We start from the raw sequence: 16,193 nt of genomic DNA on the forward strand, positions 1-16,193 counted from the left end.
ATACTATTTTTAGTGTTAACATCTATTATTATTAATTAATGTTATTTCTTAAAGGTCAAGATTACAATAATCTTATTAAGAAGATTGTTATATTACTTTTTTTAAATTTCTGTTCCTGTCGAAAATAAGAATTTATCTAACAATAAATCTTTGTTCAAAAGGCTAAATAGCCTTTTATGTCGCTTTGCCATTCAATACGAGTATAATGTTTATTTGTTTGCCAATAATAATTTGGATACAGCTTACTTTCAGTTTATCATTGTTTCAGCTGAATCATTTTGAGGTTGGGGTTTTTGTATGCAAATTTCAATTACCCTACTTGAAATTGCTTTAATTCACTTGCCCAAAATTATTTCCGATTATTACATAACCTTACGCCAATCTCTCCCAAACTGATAAATAATTCATAAAACATAACAGATAAAAAACCCACGAAATTGTTTTAGTAGATCAATCATGATTTATGCAAGTTATTGAAAGGTATCTTTGATCTACACGTCTAAACGAAATTACATGTGCGCGTGCAGAGGATTAGGGATATAGATCTTACTTTGCGCAAGCAAAACTCCTTCATTAGTTAAATTAAAGATCAGATGGCCCGAAGGTGGTCATAAAAAGGCATACCTTGTGTCAAATTCAGTGTCGTAATATTGTTATCGAGAAATTTAAACTGGAGCAGGAGAAAGGTTTTCTAATAAAAGTTTTACATAATGTGCATGATCTTCGGGAATTATTTGTTTCTATTTAAATTGTGCCGCATGATTGACCCCTGGAAGTTTTCCTTATACAAAATTTATCACCACATACACTCTGAATACTTAATCAACAAATCACTGATCCGGCAAATGAATTCTGAAAATTTTTACTTTCAGTGAAGGAATGTGAGAAACGCACAAATTTTAAGTAAAACGAATTTCGACAACTCGATGTATTGTCTAGTAAAGAGGAGAAATTTACGTTAAAAAGCAAAATCACATAAACATGGCATTTGAAATTTGGTGACTTGTAATAATGTAACAATAAATCTGTTTCTTGCAACCACTGTAACTAATAAACAATTGACAAGATTTTTCTCTCTGTTGACAGTAACTAATTTTTGAAGTTATATTGTGTTTCTTAATAATGTTAGGCTCCATTTATAAAAGTCATCGTTTTGTTTACTTTTTCAACAAGAAAGAAATTTTGTCAAGACAAATCTGAAATTTGGCCAAATTAATTCAAACATACATCGTTTTTGCTAATTTTGATAAATATAGTGTGTTTTTTATTTAGAAATTTACTAAATTTAAAAGATTTTGTGAAAACAATGTAGAAAGTAGTAAAACGAGAATTGTAGGTGCATTATTCTATAAACTTAAAGCATTTTTTGTTTCTCTGGCTTAAAATCTAGCCAAATCGATTGAAAATTGCTCAAATTGCTTTATTTTAGAAGAAAACTCTTATTAAAGCCAGTATTTGGTTAAAATACTTTACATTTCATCGTTGAAATACATTGATTTAAAGCGATTTCTGATTTAAAATCTAGCCAAATCGATTGAAAATTGCTCAAATCGCCTTATTTTGCTATAAACGACAATTTAAATATTCATTTTGTTTCTTTTAACTAATTTAATTAATTTTTGGCTTGATTTTTTAACCAGAAAACTTTGTAAATCCATGTATTTCAACAAAATAAGTGTCTAAATTTTCGTTTCCAGCCAAAATAAGACGATTTGAGCAATTTCTATTTCTAATCGGTTTGCTTTAATTTTGAGTCAGAAAAGCTTGTAAATCAATAAATTTCATCAAAAAAGTGTTTAAAGATTTTATTAAAACAAAGCAAAAAACTATTTTTAGTGTAAAATATGTTTTTGTTTATAAAATTAAGTTTGAAATGTACAAGAAAAACCAGAATATCAGAATTCAAGAATCGAGAGATTTTGCCAAAACAAAGTTGAAATTTGACTACATTAAGTCGAACTAATTTTAACAGATATAGTGAGTTTTTCACTAAGAAACTCACTAAATTTAAAACATTGTTTTAAAACAATCTAAAAAGTGGTAAAAATTTGATCTAGAAATGCATTATTTTACAAATTGAAAGAATGTTTCTGTCAAAAAATTCTAAAGGTTTTGCAAGAACAAAGCAAAAAATCGTTAGATTAGGTCTAACTGCTATACAAAATTATGTTTGAAATGTTAAAGGAAACAAAATATTGAAAAATTAGGTGTAAAGTACCGACATTGTATTTACTTTTTTACCGAAAAATTTTCAAAATTCAAGAAATTTTACTAAAACAAAGCCAAAGTTTGAACGAATTAATTTGAACATGCATTACGTTTACTTATTTCTATAGATATAGTGAGTCTTTCGCTAAGAATTTTATTAAGCTTAAAAGATGTTTTAAAAACATTGTAATAAAAATTAAATCTAGCATATTGCGAAATTACGTCTAAAATGCATTATTTTTACTTTTTCAACAAAAAACTTACAAAAATTAAGAATTTTGCCAAAATAAAGCTGAAATTTGGCCAAACTAAGTTATGCATATTGAGAGCTTTTCATGAAGAAACTTACTAAATTTCAATTAAAAAAAAATGGTAATATAAAAAGTTGTTAAATTAGATCTAGAATGCATTATTTTACGTTGTTTTCTACAAACATCAAACATTTTTTGACAAAAAAGTAAGAATTTTACTAAAACAACGCAGAAAACCGTTAAATTTAAGACAAAAATATGTTATTGTCTATAAAATTAAGTTTGAAATACAAAACAATAAAACAGAATATATTGTTTTTATTTTTTAGGGAGAAGCATACAATATTCGTGAGATTTTGTCAAAAAAGGCCCAAATTTGGCAAAACTAAGTCGAGCATGTTTAATTTTTGATAATTTCGATGGATATATAGTGTTTTTTTTTCACTAAGAAACTCACTATAAATTTAAAAAATTAAAAGATGTAGAAATCGGTAAAATTAGACCTAGTAAAGCATTATTTTATAGTAGTTTTTTTTCCACAACTTAAAGCACCAAAACAACTGTAAAATTTTTTGCTAAAACAAGGCAAAAATTGTTAAATTAGGTCTAAAACAAGACATTGTCTATATAATTAAGTTTGAAACGCAAAACAAATGCATAAAGTCTAAATTTAAAATCAATTATTTTCATGAAATCTAAAATGTTTTGCCAAAATTATTGAATTATTTTATATTTCTCTTTGTATGTTTTTTTATCTTGTGTAATGAAAATAAATTATAGTATTATATTATTACACTGTAATTATCCGATTCAGGTAAATCGACAACAAATTTATGCACCTGGACGTCGATTTCCAGTTGTGAAAAACGAAAGCTGCTAACGGATATCCTAGTACGTGCACACACACGTTCTGCCATAAACTACACGGGAAACTTTCTTATGATAATAAAATGCAGAAACGCAAGCATTATTTTATACGTAATTGTAACGCTTCATTTCATCAGTTAAATAACTTTTAATTAAGTTAGTTTGATTGTTTGAGGAACTGTTGACAAATTGGAGACTGCAAAAGAGAACAAGTCATGAGATAAAATTTCAGATCACAGTTTCACTTTGAAGCTGGAAAGTTGAAGAAAATTGATGAAAGTGATAGTTTTCATAAAATTATGAGAGTCATTCAAAGTCGCTTTCATTGTTCCTGAGAACAAAAATGAGAATCTTTTAATGACAGCAGATATTTGCATTACAATGAAAAGTGGGGACGAATCTAAAAAAATTGCTAAATATATACAATATTTATTAATGGTCTTACATAACAAAATACAAACATTATAATAATAATACTATATTATTACATCAAGAGTTAAAAAAATAGAGCTTTAATCTGCGTTATGTACAAAACCTAGTAACCACGCAATAATGACTGCTCATTTCCACATTAACATTTGGTAATTTTTCATTACATAAGGCACAACATAAATAAAATCTAAAGTATTCAAGGTTGCAGCGGTGCAACCCAACGGCCTTGAAAGGAATGACAATGAATCAAGACAATGTCGAAAGTTATGCAGATCAACACCCGATGCAAAAGTGAAAAGTAACACTTGGCGATGCTTTAAAAATTCAAGCATGCAAACTCAGTGTTACTTAATCGGGGCGTGACCGTGTTTATGGTAGATATCGTTGCACTTTCACTAAAAAGACAGCCAGAGGTTATATACACCCTCTGCCTTGATCAGTCTAATATATTCGAGTCTCTCAAAACACTTAATTAAAACTGAATATTGTGACCTCTTAGAAAGGCGTCAATTTGACCCGACGCCAACGGCTGGTCTCCAGAAGGTTGAATATAATAGACGGGTTGGTCTTGAACGGCTTGTTTTTGTTGTTGTTGCTGTTGAAGTCTTGCTCGTTGTTGTTGGGCGTACAAATGCGCCGAGTTCTGAAACTGCAACCCGGCTTGTTGTTGTTGATACTCAGCTTGGGACGGTTGAGGCCTCAGATGGGTGTAGAGAGGACTCTGCTGTTGAAGCTGTTGTAAATTCACCACGGTTCTTTGTGGTTGGTGAACATAGGGTTGAATACGTTGATTTAGGGAGAAATCACCCTCCGTTTGAGGAAGGGTTTGGTACAGTTGTGTGTTGTATTGTCCGGAAGTCGGATCAAATACAAGCGCTGATGAGTACACCGGATTTCCAGTACCTGCAGAAGTCGGTTTATTGGTTTTTGTTACGGTTTTGGGAGTGGGGGTTGGTGCAATAACATTGTTTTCTTGCTGGAATTTTTGGAATTCTGCATCAAAATCGAGACTACCTCTTGATGGAAGTGCAGTGCTTGATTTGGTGTACAATACGGAAGGTCTTGGAGTTACTGAAACTTGAACCAGTTGTGGGCGGTAAGTTGTAGCCGGGAGTTGAGTCCTAGCTGAAGGAGTTGGTGAAACTGGTCGAGGGGTAATACTGATGCTTTGTTGCTTCGCCAAATAAGACGCTGGTGTCGTTGCTGAAATAAGTTGAGGTCTTTGATACACTTGCGCCGCTTCTGTTGCATATGTTGGTCGGGTGATGTAATTGGGGCGACGAATAGGCTGTAAAATTTGATACAGTTACTATATAGGGTGTTTCATTTTTATTGTTACAAATTTAACCAGATGATAGAATATTCAATTTTAAGATAAAAGTTTCCTATAAACATATATCTAAAAATTTTATATAAGGAATATATGCAATACAAATCCGTAAAATATGCGCATATACCGGGTGGGGCATCGGTTACGCGCACTTGATAAATCACGACTTCAAATTAATTAAAACTGGCGATATTTCATATATCTAACTAATTATTGATAGGGTATAATTTGATAATTTTTCTAATTTTTTTGGATAATAAATGAGTCCGTAACAGTTTTGTGTGTTATATGAATACTTTCTGTTAATTTACCTGTCAGCGCATCAAACTTTGATATCACAATTTCAAATTTTGACTTGGTTAGCCAAATAATCGCTTTTTTTTATTTAAACACAAACCAGACCCGTGATTTATGACAAAATGGTATAATTTGCCAACAAAAGAATTATTTACTGGTAGCCGACCGCTTTAAAGGGTCTTTTTGTTGTAAACCTTGGAATCTTATCCCAATTGCAGTTCCCCATTGTCACCTAAATTTACGATGGCACAAGTATCAGGTCATAAATAAAAATGATTTTCAAAGTTAAGATGGAAAATTGCGTTTAATTCAAAATCTAATTGATATTTTTTTTTGATTTTGTAAACAATTGTAGGAAGTGAATCTGCGTAGGTCAGTATAAAAATTAGAATTAAATTTTTTGGGTGAAAATTACTTTTTATTTTTTTTGGCTTTGTTTGTGAATGAAAAATTACCAAAAAATTAGAGAATGTACCTTACTACTGCCTAGGTAAGTGTAAAAAAATTCAATAATTTTATTTAATTAGAAGTGGCGATTTTCTTTTTGGGCGTAACGGATGCCCCACCCGGTATATGCACGTATTTTCACTAAAATATGCACAAAATATTAAGAAATATGCTCGAATTTATGCCAAATATGCATCGATATGCAAAACTTTTAACAATAAAAAATCAAAGTTGGAATAAATTTTTATCCTCGAGTACACTAAAGTTTGTACTTTTATCATCTTGAACCGCACAGGATGAACGAAAGTGAATAAATAAATTGGTTTTGTCTCAGACAAGCCATTTTAATAACCTACCTAGTAATTAAGTCTTTCTAAGAAATCTGTACTTTTCAGATCACATCACTTTAAACAATTCATTTCCAGGCAACTACTTATCCACATAGATGGATTTATTCGTTTTATACCAGGTGAATAAAAAGTATGGAACCAAACATTTTTTGCTTAAACTATTTATTTTTTAAAAACTAATTAATGAATTAAATGTTTTATCAAGAATAAATTTTTTCGAATTTTTGTTTTGTTTTTGAGTTCTACAAAAAAATTATTTTATTTAAATGGCAACCCACTAAAAAATGTTTTGTATACTCAAAAACAACTGAGTTAGAGACTATCTACTTTTTATTAATTTAAAAAAAAATTAGACAAATTACAATTTTAACAAAAAAATTGCATAATTCAAAGAAAACAAAATTTCGTTTTGAAAATACGAACAGATTTTTTATATTACTTTATTTTATATTAATTATTATTTTCCAGAGGCAAATAATTAAAAAAAAACCGTTTGGTTCTAAACTACACCCTGTATAAAACGAATTTAAAAACGAAACACTCAGCAAGATACTAATTCTTTGAGTCCGGCTTACGAATTGTTGTTTTCTCTTTAACATATTTTGTAATCAGATCATTTTTCTTAAAGTGGCCAATTTTTAACTTGAACTGAAATTTTTTTAATCGGAAATTTGTGATTTGAAGAAAATATGCACAAATATGCATTATTTTCTAAAATATGCCAAAATATGCATTTTTAATTGGCTTATTTTAATCAAAAAACATTAGATATGCATAGAAAACTTACAATTTTGTTGATATACCTCTTTATAACAAATATGCATTTTGCATATAATCCAAGCCTTACTGATAACCTTTATACACCCAAAGATAAAATGGCGAAATATTTACTCAGGGGCGTCCTAAACTGGGGGTTTAAGGTAAAAAGTACCCTAACTATTTTGGAGGTTGGTTTTTGCCACTTTCAGCCACAAACTTTGCGTTTTTTCGATAAAACTTACCGTTTTTGAGTAAAATCAGTTTACAATTTGTCTTACAGACCATAAAGAGGATAAAAATTAAAAATTAAATTTGTTTAAATTTCGACAACTGATCTTTAAATTCGTTCAGGTGTTTTAAAGTCATAAGCTGTACCAACTCTTGTAAGTTTATCTATTCTGCAATAATGGAAAAACCCCATTAAAAACGCATCTCTTTCAGGGGGTGTAGCTCGCTTACGTAACATTTTTTAATACATGTTTATAGGAAATCACCTGTTTAAGTTTGTAACAATAAAAACGGAACACCCTGTATAAAATTTTGTAAAGTTACCTGTTGTGGTTTCAGCACTTGTTCAGGTTCGGGTTGTTCTTCCTCGCTTTGGTCGTAGTTATTCTGAAACAATGTTACTGCAGGTTTTGGGGCCAATGTTACAGGTCGGATCGGTCGAATTGGTCGAGTCGGATAATTAGCTGGTCCATTATCAGCTTCGTTTTCTTGTTCTTGTTCCGTTTCTTGTTCATCTTTCGGAGCATTGGGATCACAAGGATTACCAGAAACATAAGTAAACTCTCTTTTGTTGCCATCAGGATCAATATAACCGTATTTTCCTCTGACAACACAATCAGTACCTCTCGTTTCTTCCTTGAAACTACCATCAGCAGCCTCGTAACCGAAAGTGAACGAACCATCATCATTGACTTTGTTGTAATTTCGGATGGTTTGTACTGGGGGCGCTTTAGCTGCTTCTTTAGCTCTAGCAGTTGGTAGAGCTTTACGAGACGGTGGAATATAATTATCTGAAGTACTTCTAGACGAAGCAGTTGGTTGTCCATAAAGACCATTGTATTGATCTGCTGATGATACCAAAACTACGCGTTGTCGCGGCGATTGAACCTCTTCATCTTGTGGTTCAGCTGCGTAATACTGAATGGTTTCTTGCTCCTCAGGTTCAGGTATAGGCTGGACACGGATTCTTCGCGCTTCGGAAAAACTTAAGAAAACAGCTCCGCAAAGAAGAAGCGGCAGCCACTGCAATTATTAAAAGAAGAATTTATTACAAGCAGTTTTTCTGGTTCTAATGCGTAGTCTCAAGGAAAAGGTGTGTAACACAATATGGAACAACAGTTATAAGAATCGTGCTTTTCAAAGCAACATCACGAATCAGGAATAAAAGATTTTTTTTTCTCTGTTGACAGTAACTAATTTTTGAAGTTCTATTGTGTTTCTTAATAGTGTTAGACTCCATTTATGAAAGTCATCGTTTTTTTTTACTTTTTCAGCAAGAAAGAAATTTTGTCAAGACAAATCTGAAATTTGACCAAATTAATTCAAACATACATCATTTTTGCTAATTTCGATAAATATAGTGTGTTTTTTATTTAGAAATTTACTAAATTTAAAAGATTCTGTAAAAACAATGTAGAAAGTAGTAACATGAGAATTGTAGGTGCATTATTTTATAAACTTAAAGCTTCTCTGGCTTAAAATCTAGCCAAATCGATTGGAAATTGCTCAAATCGCCTTATTTTGCTAAAAACGACAATTAAATATTTATTTTGTTGCTTTTATTAAATTTAATTAATTTTTAGCTCGATTTTTAAACCAGAAAACTCTGTAAATCCATGTATTTCAACAAAATAAGTGTCTAAATTTTCGTTGCCGGCCAAAATAAGCCGATTTTCTGGTTCTAATGCGTAGTCTCAAGGAAAAGGTGTGTAACACAATATGCGTCATGAAACAACAGTTATAAAAATCGTGCTTTTCATAGCAACATCACGGATCAGGAATAAAAGATTTTTTTTCTCTATTGACAGTAACTAATTTTTGAAGTTCTATTGTGTTTCTTAATAGTGTTAGACTCCATTTATGAAAGTCATTGGTTTTTTTTTACTTTTTCAACAAGAAAGAAATTTTGTCAAGACAAATCTGAAATTTGACCAAATTAATTCATTCATTTTTGCTAATTTTGATAAATATAGTGTGTTTTTTATTTAGAAATTTACTAAATTTAAAAGATTTTGTAAAAACAATGTAGAAAGTAGTAACATGAGAATTGTAGGTGCATTATTTTATAAACTTAAAGCTTCTCTGACTTAAAATCTAGCCAAATCGATTGGAAATTGCTCAAATCGCCTTATTTTGCTAAAAACGACAATTAAATATTTATTTTGTTGCTTTTAATTAATTTAATTAATTTTTGGCTCAATTCTTAAACCAGAAAACTCTTCAACAAAATAAGTGTCTAAATTTTCGTTGCCGGCCAAAATAAGCCGATTTTCTGGTTCTAATGCGTAGTCTCAAGGAAAAGGTGTGTAACACAATATGCGTCATGAAACAACAGTTATAAAAATCCTGCTTTTCATAGCAACATCACGAATCAGGAATAAAAGATTTTCAGAAAAATAAGCTTCACGTGGGAGATAGGTGGAGTTATTATTCAAGTGTGCAAAGAGATTTCAACCTACAAACGTTCGATTTTGAAACATTGTCGAACCCACAGCCTCATGGCAATGATTGATTGTCTACTTTGTGCCTAATTTTGGCACAGAACAGTTTTTAAACTTTTCTTTTATTACAACATACTAAAAATGCGAATTTGTCAATTCAGACTCTAGCAATAAATTATTTTGACTCTGTTCTCCTATCAGAATGCGGAACAGCACATATAGAGGCTCTGGCGACATTCTTTTCTCTTATATTTTTACATAATTGCTCTTATTGTTTACAGTTGAGCAATAATTAGGTGAAAATTACTAAGTTTTTCATAACCAAGTAGAAATTGGTGTTATGTAGCCACGCAATTAGCTTAATTTGACAATAAATCGTCAATAAAATAATTATGTTTGATGGGGCAATTAAACCTTTCCACATAGAGTCCAGGGATAATATTTAGCTCAAAGCCGCAACCTTCCAAAGAAGCAAACTTGTTTTATTAAATTACTTTCATTGCAAATAATTATCTTGGCCAAAGATATTGCGTACAATACGGCAGACAGATCCTGTAAGTATTAATCGGCAAGGTTAGCAACGATAATAAGCCCCGAGGTGAGAAAAACTTCCAATTTCTTCACTACCTACTTGTTGCAATAAAATGGAATTCATAAATCTGTAACAGATTTGGTTTTAATGCGTCTTATATAATAAATTGGTGCTAAGATTACTCTCGCTTATGCAAAAATGTCGCCGATGAATAAACATCTCGATCGTAAACTGGTTTAAAAGGCGAATCACCAGGTGAAGGACATTTATGAAAGGCGTGGACGGCCGTTATTCATCTACTGTTTCCAAAACGGATTACGTGGAAAGATCCAAGGCAAAGCTTAAGACTAATCACAATTGCAAAACCGGAATTTTGCCCAGATTCCGGAATTTTGTTCCACCAAAACAACGATGCTTTTGATACAAACATAATGAATGTAATTATCGATTGAGAAACAATGCTTATCTATGAAAATTATCTTAAGAGGCGAACCGTTCGTTGCGTTATAATTATTATTAATCTGGAAACTTAAGGCTCGAACTATAATTACAACGTAGATAATTAAAACCATGTAAAGATGTGCAATTTTGCATCAGAAAAGTCCAATATTTCGTTCTCATGAGACTCAACAAACTCGAAAGTTGTTATTAATTAATAGTTTCAAAGCTCTTAATTATCTGAAGGAAATCCAATAATTGGTTAATATAGGAAGTGTTATTTGACACAGCGTCACTTGTTGGTAGTAGAATGAGATTTAATCTGTGAAGTGACTGCACTTCCAGGAAAATGCATAATTGCAAAAGTTGCTTTTTTGCACGAAAATCCAAATAATTACGTGGCTCGTGAGAACATGTGCCATTACTCCTTATTGTGCCAACTGCACAGATCGAACTCCTGACCTTTGATGGAGCAATTCCAATTATGCAACTTTCATATCGTCGCTGGTGCACCACAGAATTGTGTTTGAACCAAAACTGCCCACATGTGGTAAAATCAATTCAATTAAGAAAAGTATTTTATTGCTAATGACGAAACTTGGGGTTGCATCTATAAATTAGCAAGTAAAAGGCGATTGCACATCTTTGTCGCCAAGTACAAGTTATCTTTCACTTGTCTTTGGTGTTAGAATTTTTGGACCTCCCAGAGGCAAATTGCTGCAATGACAGGTGCTAGTCTAGATGTTCGCTTTTAATGAAGAAATTATGTTTCTTCACATCGAGTTTTATATAATGCATTGACACCGTTCCCATCGTCACTGTCAATAAAGAAATGGAAGATACATTCAACTATGTTCAATTTATTTTTAAATCCTTCGATTATAAAAAGTTGTGGTAACCGGTACATGACAATTATTTGCATAACAATTTCGAAACTGATTTGCAGCAACAATATCGTTTTGTCGTGAGTAACTTAAGAATTTCTTTGTATTTTGTTACTCTTGCAAATCTTACAGGATCTGGAAACACAAAAAACTTATCTCTCAGCCAATCCAAAGTATTATGTTACATAGATTTGCCTTAAAGTTGTGAAAATTTCTAATAAGTCAATAGAATCGGTTTTTTCGTGCATAACCGTTTCATGCACCCAATCTGAATCAAAAGTGAAATTTTTCTACTCTTATGTGATTAATTACAAGTCTAGTGAAAACTAATTTAATAATTAAAGATGTGTTCAGTTAAAACATTATGATAATTATAACCATTAGGTGTGTCGTATTGAAGGAAACAAGGAACTAAAAAACTAGATAAAATCTCAAAGTACCTAGATCTAATGATGGCAATTTGTCTTGCATTTTGCAACAAAATATCTAATTCCCTTCTAAACAATAAAAAGATAAACCGACCTACTTGTATCTAGAGTGTCTAAGAAGATCATTTTACTTTCCAGTAATAACTGGAATTTTTATTTAATTATTGTCTTGGACTGTTGATTCATAAGATTTGAATGCTACAAATAAATAGTTTCTTGTTATTGTCAATAACTGTATTAATAATATTCCACGACCTTGCTGCAGCATATTTATTGAAATAAGAACAGGTGAACAACTGTCTCATCGATTTCAATTTAATACTATGAAAAAAAATGCATTTTTAGGGAAATGACCCTAACCTTGGCTTTAAAGTGTTTTATTAAGTGATGCAAGATTTTCAACTTTCAAACAATAATCGTAAATTCTAATCAAGCATTATTATTTATAATTTGTTGAGGACAAATCATCTGTTTAAGGTTGTTGTTGTTAAATCAGATCAATTAATAGTATTTAATTAGTATTTAGTTTGACAATCCAAGCAACTTTCATTTTTGGCACTCTAACTCTGAAAATTATTTTAATAACACTTAAAAGGCAGTGAAAACAGGTAGTGTATACTATTACACAAGTCTAAAATGAAAAAACAAACAGTAAGAGTTGGATTACGAATTTATGAACAATGGAAGTTACAAAATTATTTTCTTTGAGTAAAAACTGAAACAATAGGTGTGGGTTGCTTGCCGTAAAGTTTTTGTAAAGTGAAAATTGAATCGGGGGTGAAAGTAATTGAATTTGAAAATAACTGTTTTAATTAAATTTTTACCAATCACTAAATACTCTTATTGTGTTGTATGGACTCACGAATTGAAAGTAAAAGCAATTTAGCAGATTGCATGGTCATGGCTTTGGCCATTAGTTGCAATTGAAACAATTTATAGTGAACAGATATTAATTAAAAAGTGGTATCTAGGATAGCTCGTAATTTCTCACAAAAATGTAGAAATTTTTATGGTTTTAAATTAGGTGATTATGACCCACAAAATATAGATAAATGATTACAACCGATGATTGGGAAAACAGTAATTTAGTTTATTTTTTGGGAAAAATTGAGGACTTACAGATACTTGAAGCCGCATTCTGAAAGCTCTAAATCCAAACTGCACTGAACTGAAAGTAAACGCAATCACGTTCTCGTGAATGAAACCACTGAAACCGTGCAACAGTGAGAGTAAACAGTAATAATGTCTTCAGGTAGAGTCGAGCACTTGTCTTTATAACATAGGTTGCTCAAAGGGGGGCAGCAATCTTTTACTAGAGACAAGACATGACTTTGGGACCGTTTTGGCCCGGTGTGAAATTAACGTTTGCAAATTTGACAGTCATTTTTCATTGTTAAATAATCGCCAAAATGCATACATGCAATTGTGATTGTGTGTGACCCATTGTTGACTTAATTGCAGGGTACTAAAAAAATGACTAAATTTTTCTAAAAATTTGAAAGCTCTTCAGTGGTCATAAATTTTAGTAACTATGAGTCAATTATGCAGTTAAGTAGCAACCAATTTATTTAATTTGTCTGCTATTAAATGTTTCAATAAAGAAATAGAAAAATAGAAAGTCACTATAACTTTATTTAATTAAAAGCTTCACAATCCATTAATTTATTAATTATTACAAAAAATTTTAAAACTGAACATGCAATATTATTCCCATGACAATAATTTGGAAGATTTTCTTTCTGAAACTGAAAAAAAAAACGAAAAAAACTAATTAGGATTTGTCACCTACACTCTTCAAAGCCTTGACATTTTCCATTATTGTTAAAATTTTGATTAAAAAAATCATAAAAATCTGCGTTGGTGTATCGATAAAAGCCAATTTAAGAAATTATTAAACACCTTCTGTAGCTTATGTAAAAAACACGTTTTCAGTGGCTGAAAAATTTTATATAAATTGTTGCACCATATTTTGAAAACAATTGTTTTTATTTCCTTTTTTCTTGGCAATCATGTCGTAATTAGTGTAAAACATAAAAAACTAAATAGTCTAATGAGCAAGGTTCGTGTCAAATAGCACCAAGCGTGCTGAATCTAATTAGACAATTATCTAATTTGGAGCACACATTATGTAAATAGGAATTCGGCTTGGGAGGTATGAGTTACATACTTGGATGTCAAAGCAGGAAAAACCATTCGTTTCAAAAGAATTGTAGGAAATAAGAAGTCACATGTTAATTGTACCACTTTCGAGAGAAATTATATATTTTTTCTTGGATTTAGTTGACTGCACGTTACTCATTAATTATCAGATTTTCAGTGACAGTATCAGAAACGAGGATTTTGTAATTAACTTATTGTTGCTCGATTTTAATTTATTAGAATGGAGAAATTTTTAATTAGATTCATTGTTGCTCTTTTCATATTTAAGTGTGACTAAATGGGTCGCCAAATTTCTGCTCTAGAAGACGGCTGACCAAAATGATTAAAATTCCATTCTGGTTCGTAATTAAGCAACAAGTTCACTGCACTGGAATTTCGTTTCTGTTGAATAATTTAATGTTAGTGCACGTCAGTAATTACAATATGTAATGGCAATAGTCAGAATTGTTCAATTCTTATAGCAGCTACACACGAATATCAATTAGTAATAAAATCATTGCAAAAGAAAATTTCAGTAATCAATCTTTTTTGAAAACTTTCTTTTCGAATTATGATTTCAGTTCCAGCAGGATCAAGGCTAACACACTGAAACCACTTGAGTAACAATCAAATTCTCCACCTCACACATCATTGTAATTACTTTCTTCCTCTCAATACCCTTGCATCAATAGCATTATGCAAATAGATTTTGTAAATGCAAAAATACATAATGTGAATACTCTCACGTATTCTTACTTCAATAATAATTAAAATAAACGACAATTAAATATTGCTTTTCTTAAGAATGATTTGGCAAACCAAAGGTGTTAGCTTATTATTAAAAATGCTCTAATTAAAGCCTTCACTGACATTTGGCTTCTAAATTGTATGTTATTTTCGCGTTTGATAGATAGATTTTAACCTAGAACTTTCGAAATATAGTCCACATGCAATAATCGGATCAAAAGTCGGTATTTATCGCTGAAATTCGATCACGATTAGGCAAAGAGTCCGTGACAGAGCTTCCTGCTGAAGGATTATTTTCAGCTTGGTTTTCAGTTGCGCATTTCAAAGGCGTTACCTGAAAGTGACTTTTCCTAACTGGAAGTTGTTTATAATTTGCCAAACGTGGTAGCTGTAGGCTCTTTCTAAAGCAGAATTGCTTTGGGAAGGTCGTGTTAGGCAATAAGGTCAAGTCATTGTAAAATTTTGATTGTTTCAGTCAGCACAAGATATATGATCATATAGACACAACAAACCATAATGATATGGAATTTTCAGCGGTTCAGATTGAGAAATTACCATACGAGGCAAAAGCTCGCGAATTGTGTAATCTATTTAATCTAATTTTGCTCGCAGTGGGTAATAAATACTTGATGGATTTAGAGTTTTGTGCGCACTGATTTATATTTAATTGGCGGTCATTAAGGAGAACGGTAAAGTTTTCACACTTGACTGTTGTTGGTATTTGGGCTACTACAAATATGTAAGAAATAATAAAAGTGAAAATAGATCAGGGCGTCGTTATATGATAATGAAATGAAAGTGTTATGACACAATATAATTTCACTTGGACTTGTTCTAGGACTTTTTCATGATTTTTCGGATCAAATTCCGGATTATATAATTTTTTATTTTGTGACTAGTGATTTTTATCGATCAGTTTATAGGTGTATTAATCAAAAAATATCTTTTTTAAAAGACTAATTAGTAGAGTAATTAATTATTATTAATTACACCGGAATTTAGATACAACAGTCACTGTATTAAAAACATCAAAAATAAATATCTCGTTTAATTATTATTACTACCCATAATTTTTTTATTTTATTATGTTTTATTATGTTCCGTCTTAGGTAATATACAATTTTATTTTATACTGTTCTAGAAATGTTCCAAAAATTGTTAAGTGAGAAAAAAGTGTTTTAGTTTCTTTTTTGCCTAAAAAATTGTCTTGTTAAACAATAAATAAGCTGCTCTGTGAATTTTTATTACTTCTGGAAACTGTGAAGCCAACTTCCGTAATATGATAATGCAAAAACCATATAAGTTTACGTTCAGTAACCTGTTTAGATGTAGACGATTATTTTTCAAGTTTCGAGAATAGAAATACTTTCATTTTCTTTTTGTTTACAATGTTACGTTTGTTTTTATTTGTGTAA

At 30.9% G+C, this 16,193-nt stretch overlaps 1 protein-coding gene across 2 annotated transcripts; it reads right to left on the reverse strand.

Moving 5' to 3' along the window:
- Positions 1-3,739: 3,739 nt before the first annotated feature.
- Positions 3,740-13,126, reverse strand: LOC123007909 (basic-leucine zipper transcription factor A-like). 2 transcript variants are annotated; one of them, XM_044403414.1, is made up of 4 exons: positions 13,012-13,126; positions 7,494-8,192; positions 4,773-5,046; positions 3,740-4,661 (listed from the first exon to the last, which is right to left on the reverse strand). In XM_044403414.1, exons 1-4 carry the CDS (start codon positions 13,027-13,029, stop codon positions 4,231-4,233), a joined length of 1,422 nt encoding a protein of 473 aa, XP_044259349.1. In that variant the 5' UTR covers positions 13,030-13,126; the 3' UTR covers positions 3,740-4,230. The 2 variants fall into 2 exon arrangements, with proteins under 2 accessions (XP_044259349.1, XP_044259348.1); XM_044403413.1 differs by having other exon boundaries at positions 3,740-5,046.
- Between the last annotated feature and the right edge of the window lie 3,067 nt (positions 13,127-16,193).

Source organism: Tribolium madens, unplaced genomic scaffold (assembly GCF_015345945.1).
Source record: "Tribolium madens isolate multiple individuals breed KSU strain unplaced genomic scaffold, Tmad_KSU_1.1 Scaffold_3;HRSCAF=73;Tcas5.2_LG2, whole genome shotgun sequence".
NCBI lineage: Eukaryota > Metazoa > Arthropoda > Insecta > Coleoptera > Tenebrionidae > Tribolium > Tribolium madens.

What these genes read in the sequence shown, in the direction of transcription:
- LOC123007909 (XM_044403413.1), bottom strand. An exon ending in AAGTGCTGAAACCACAACAG is followed by an intron (nt 5,047 to 7,493) that starts GTAACTTTACAA and finishes CAAATTTTACAG; the next exon opens with CCTATTCGTCGCCCCAATTA.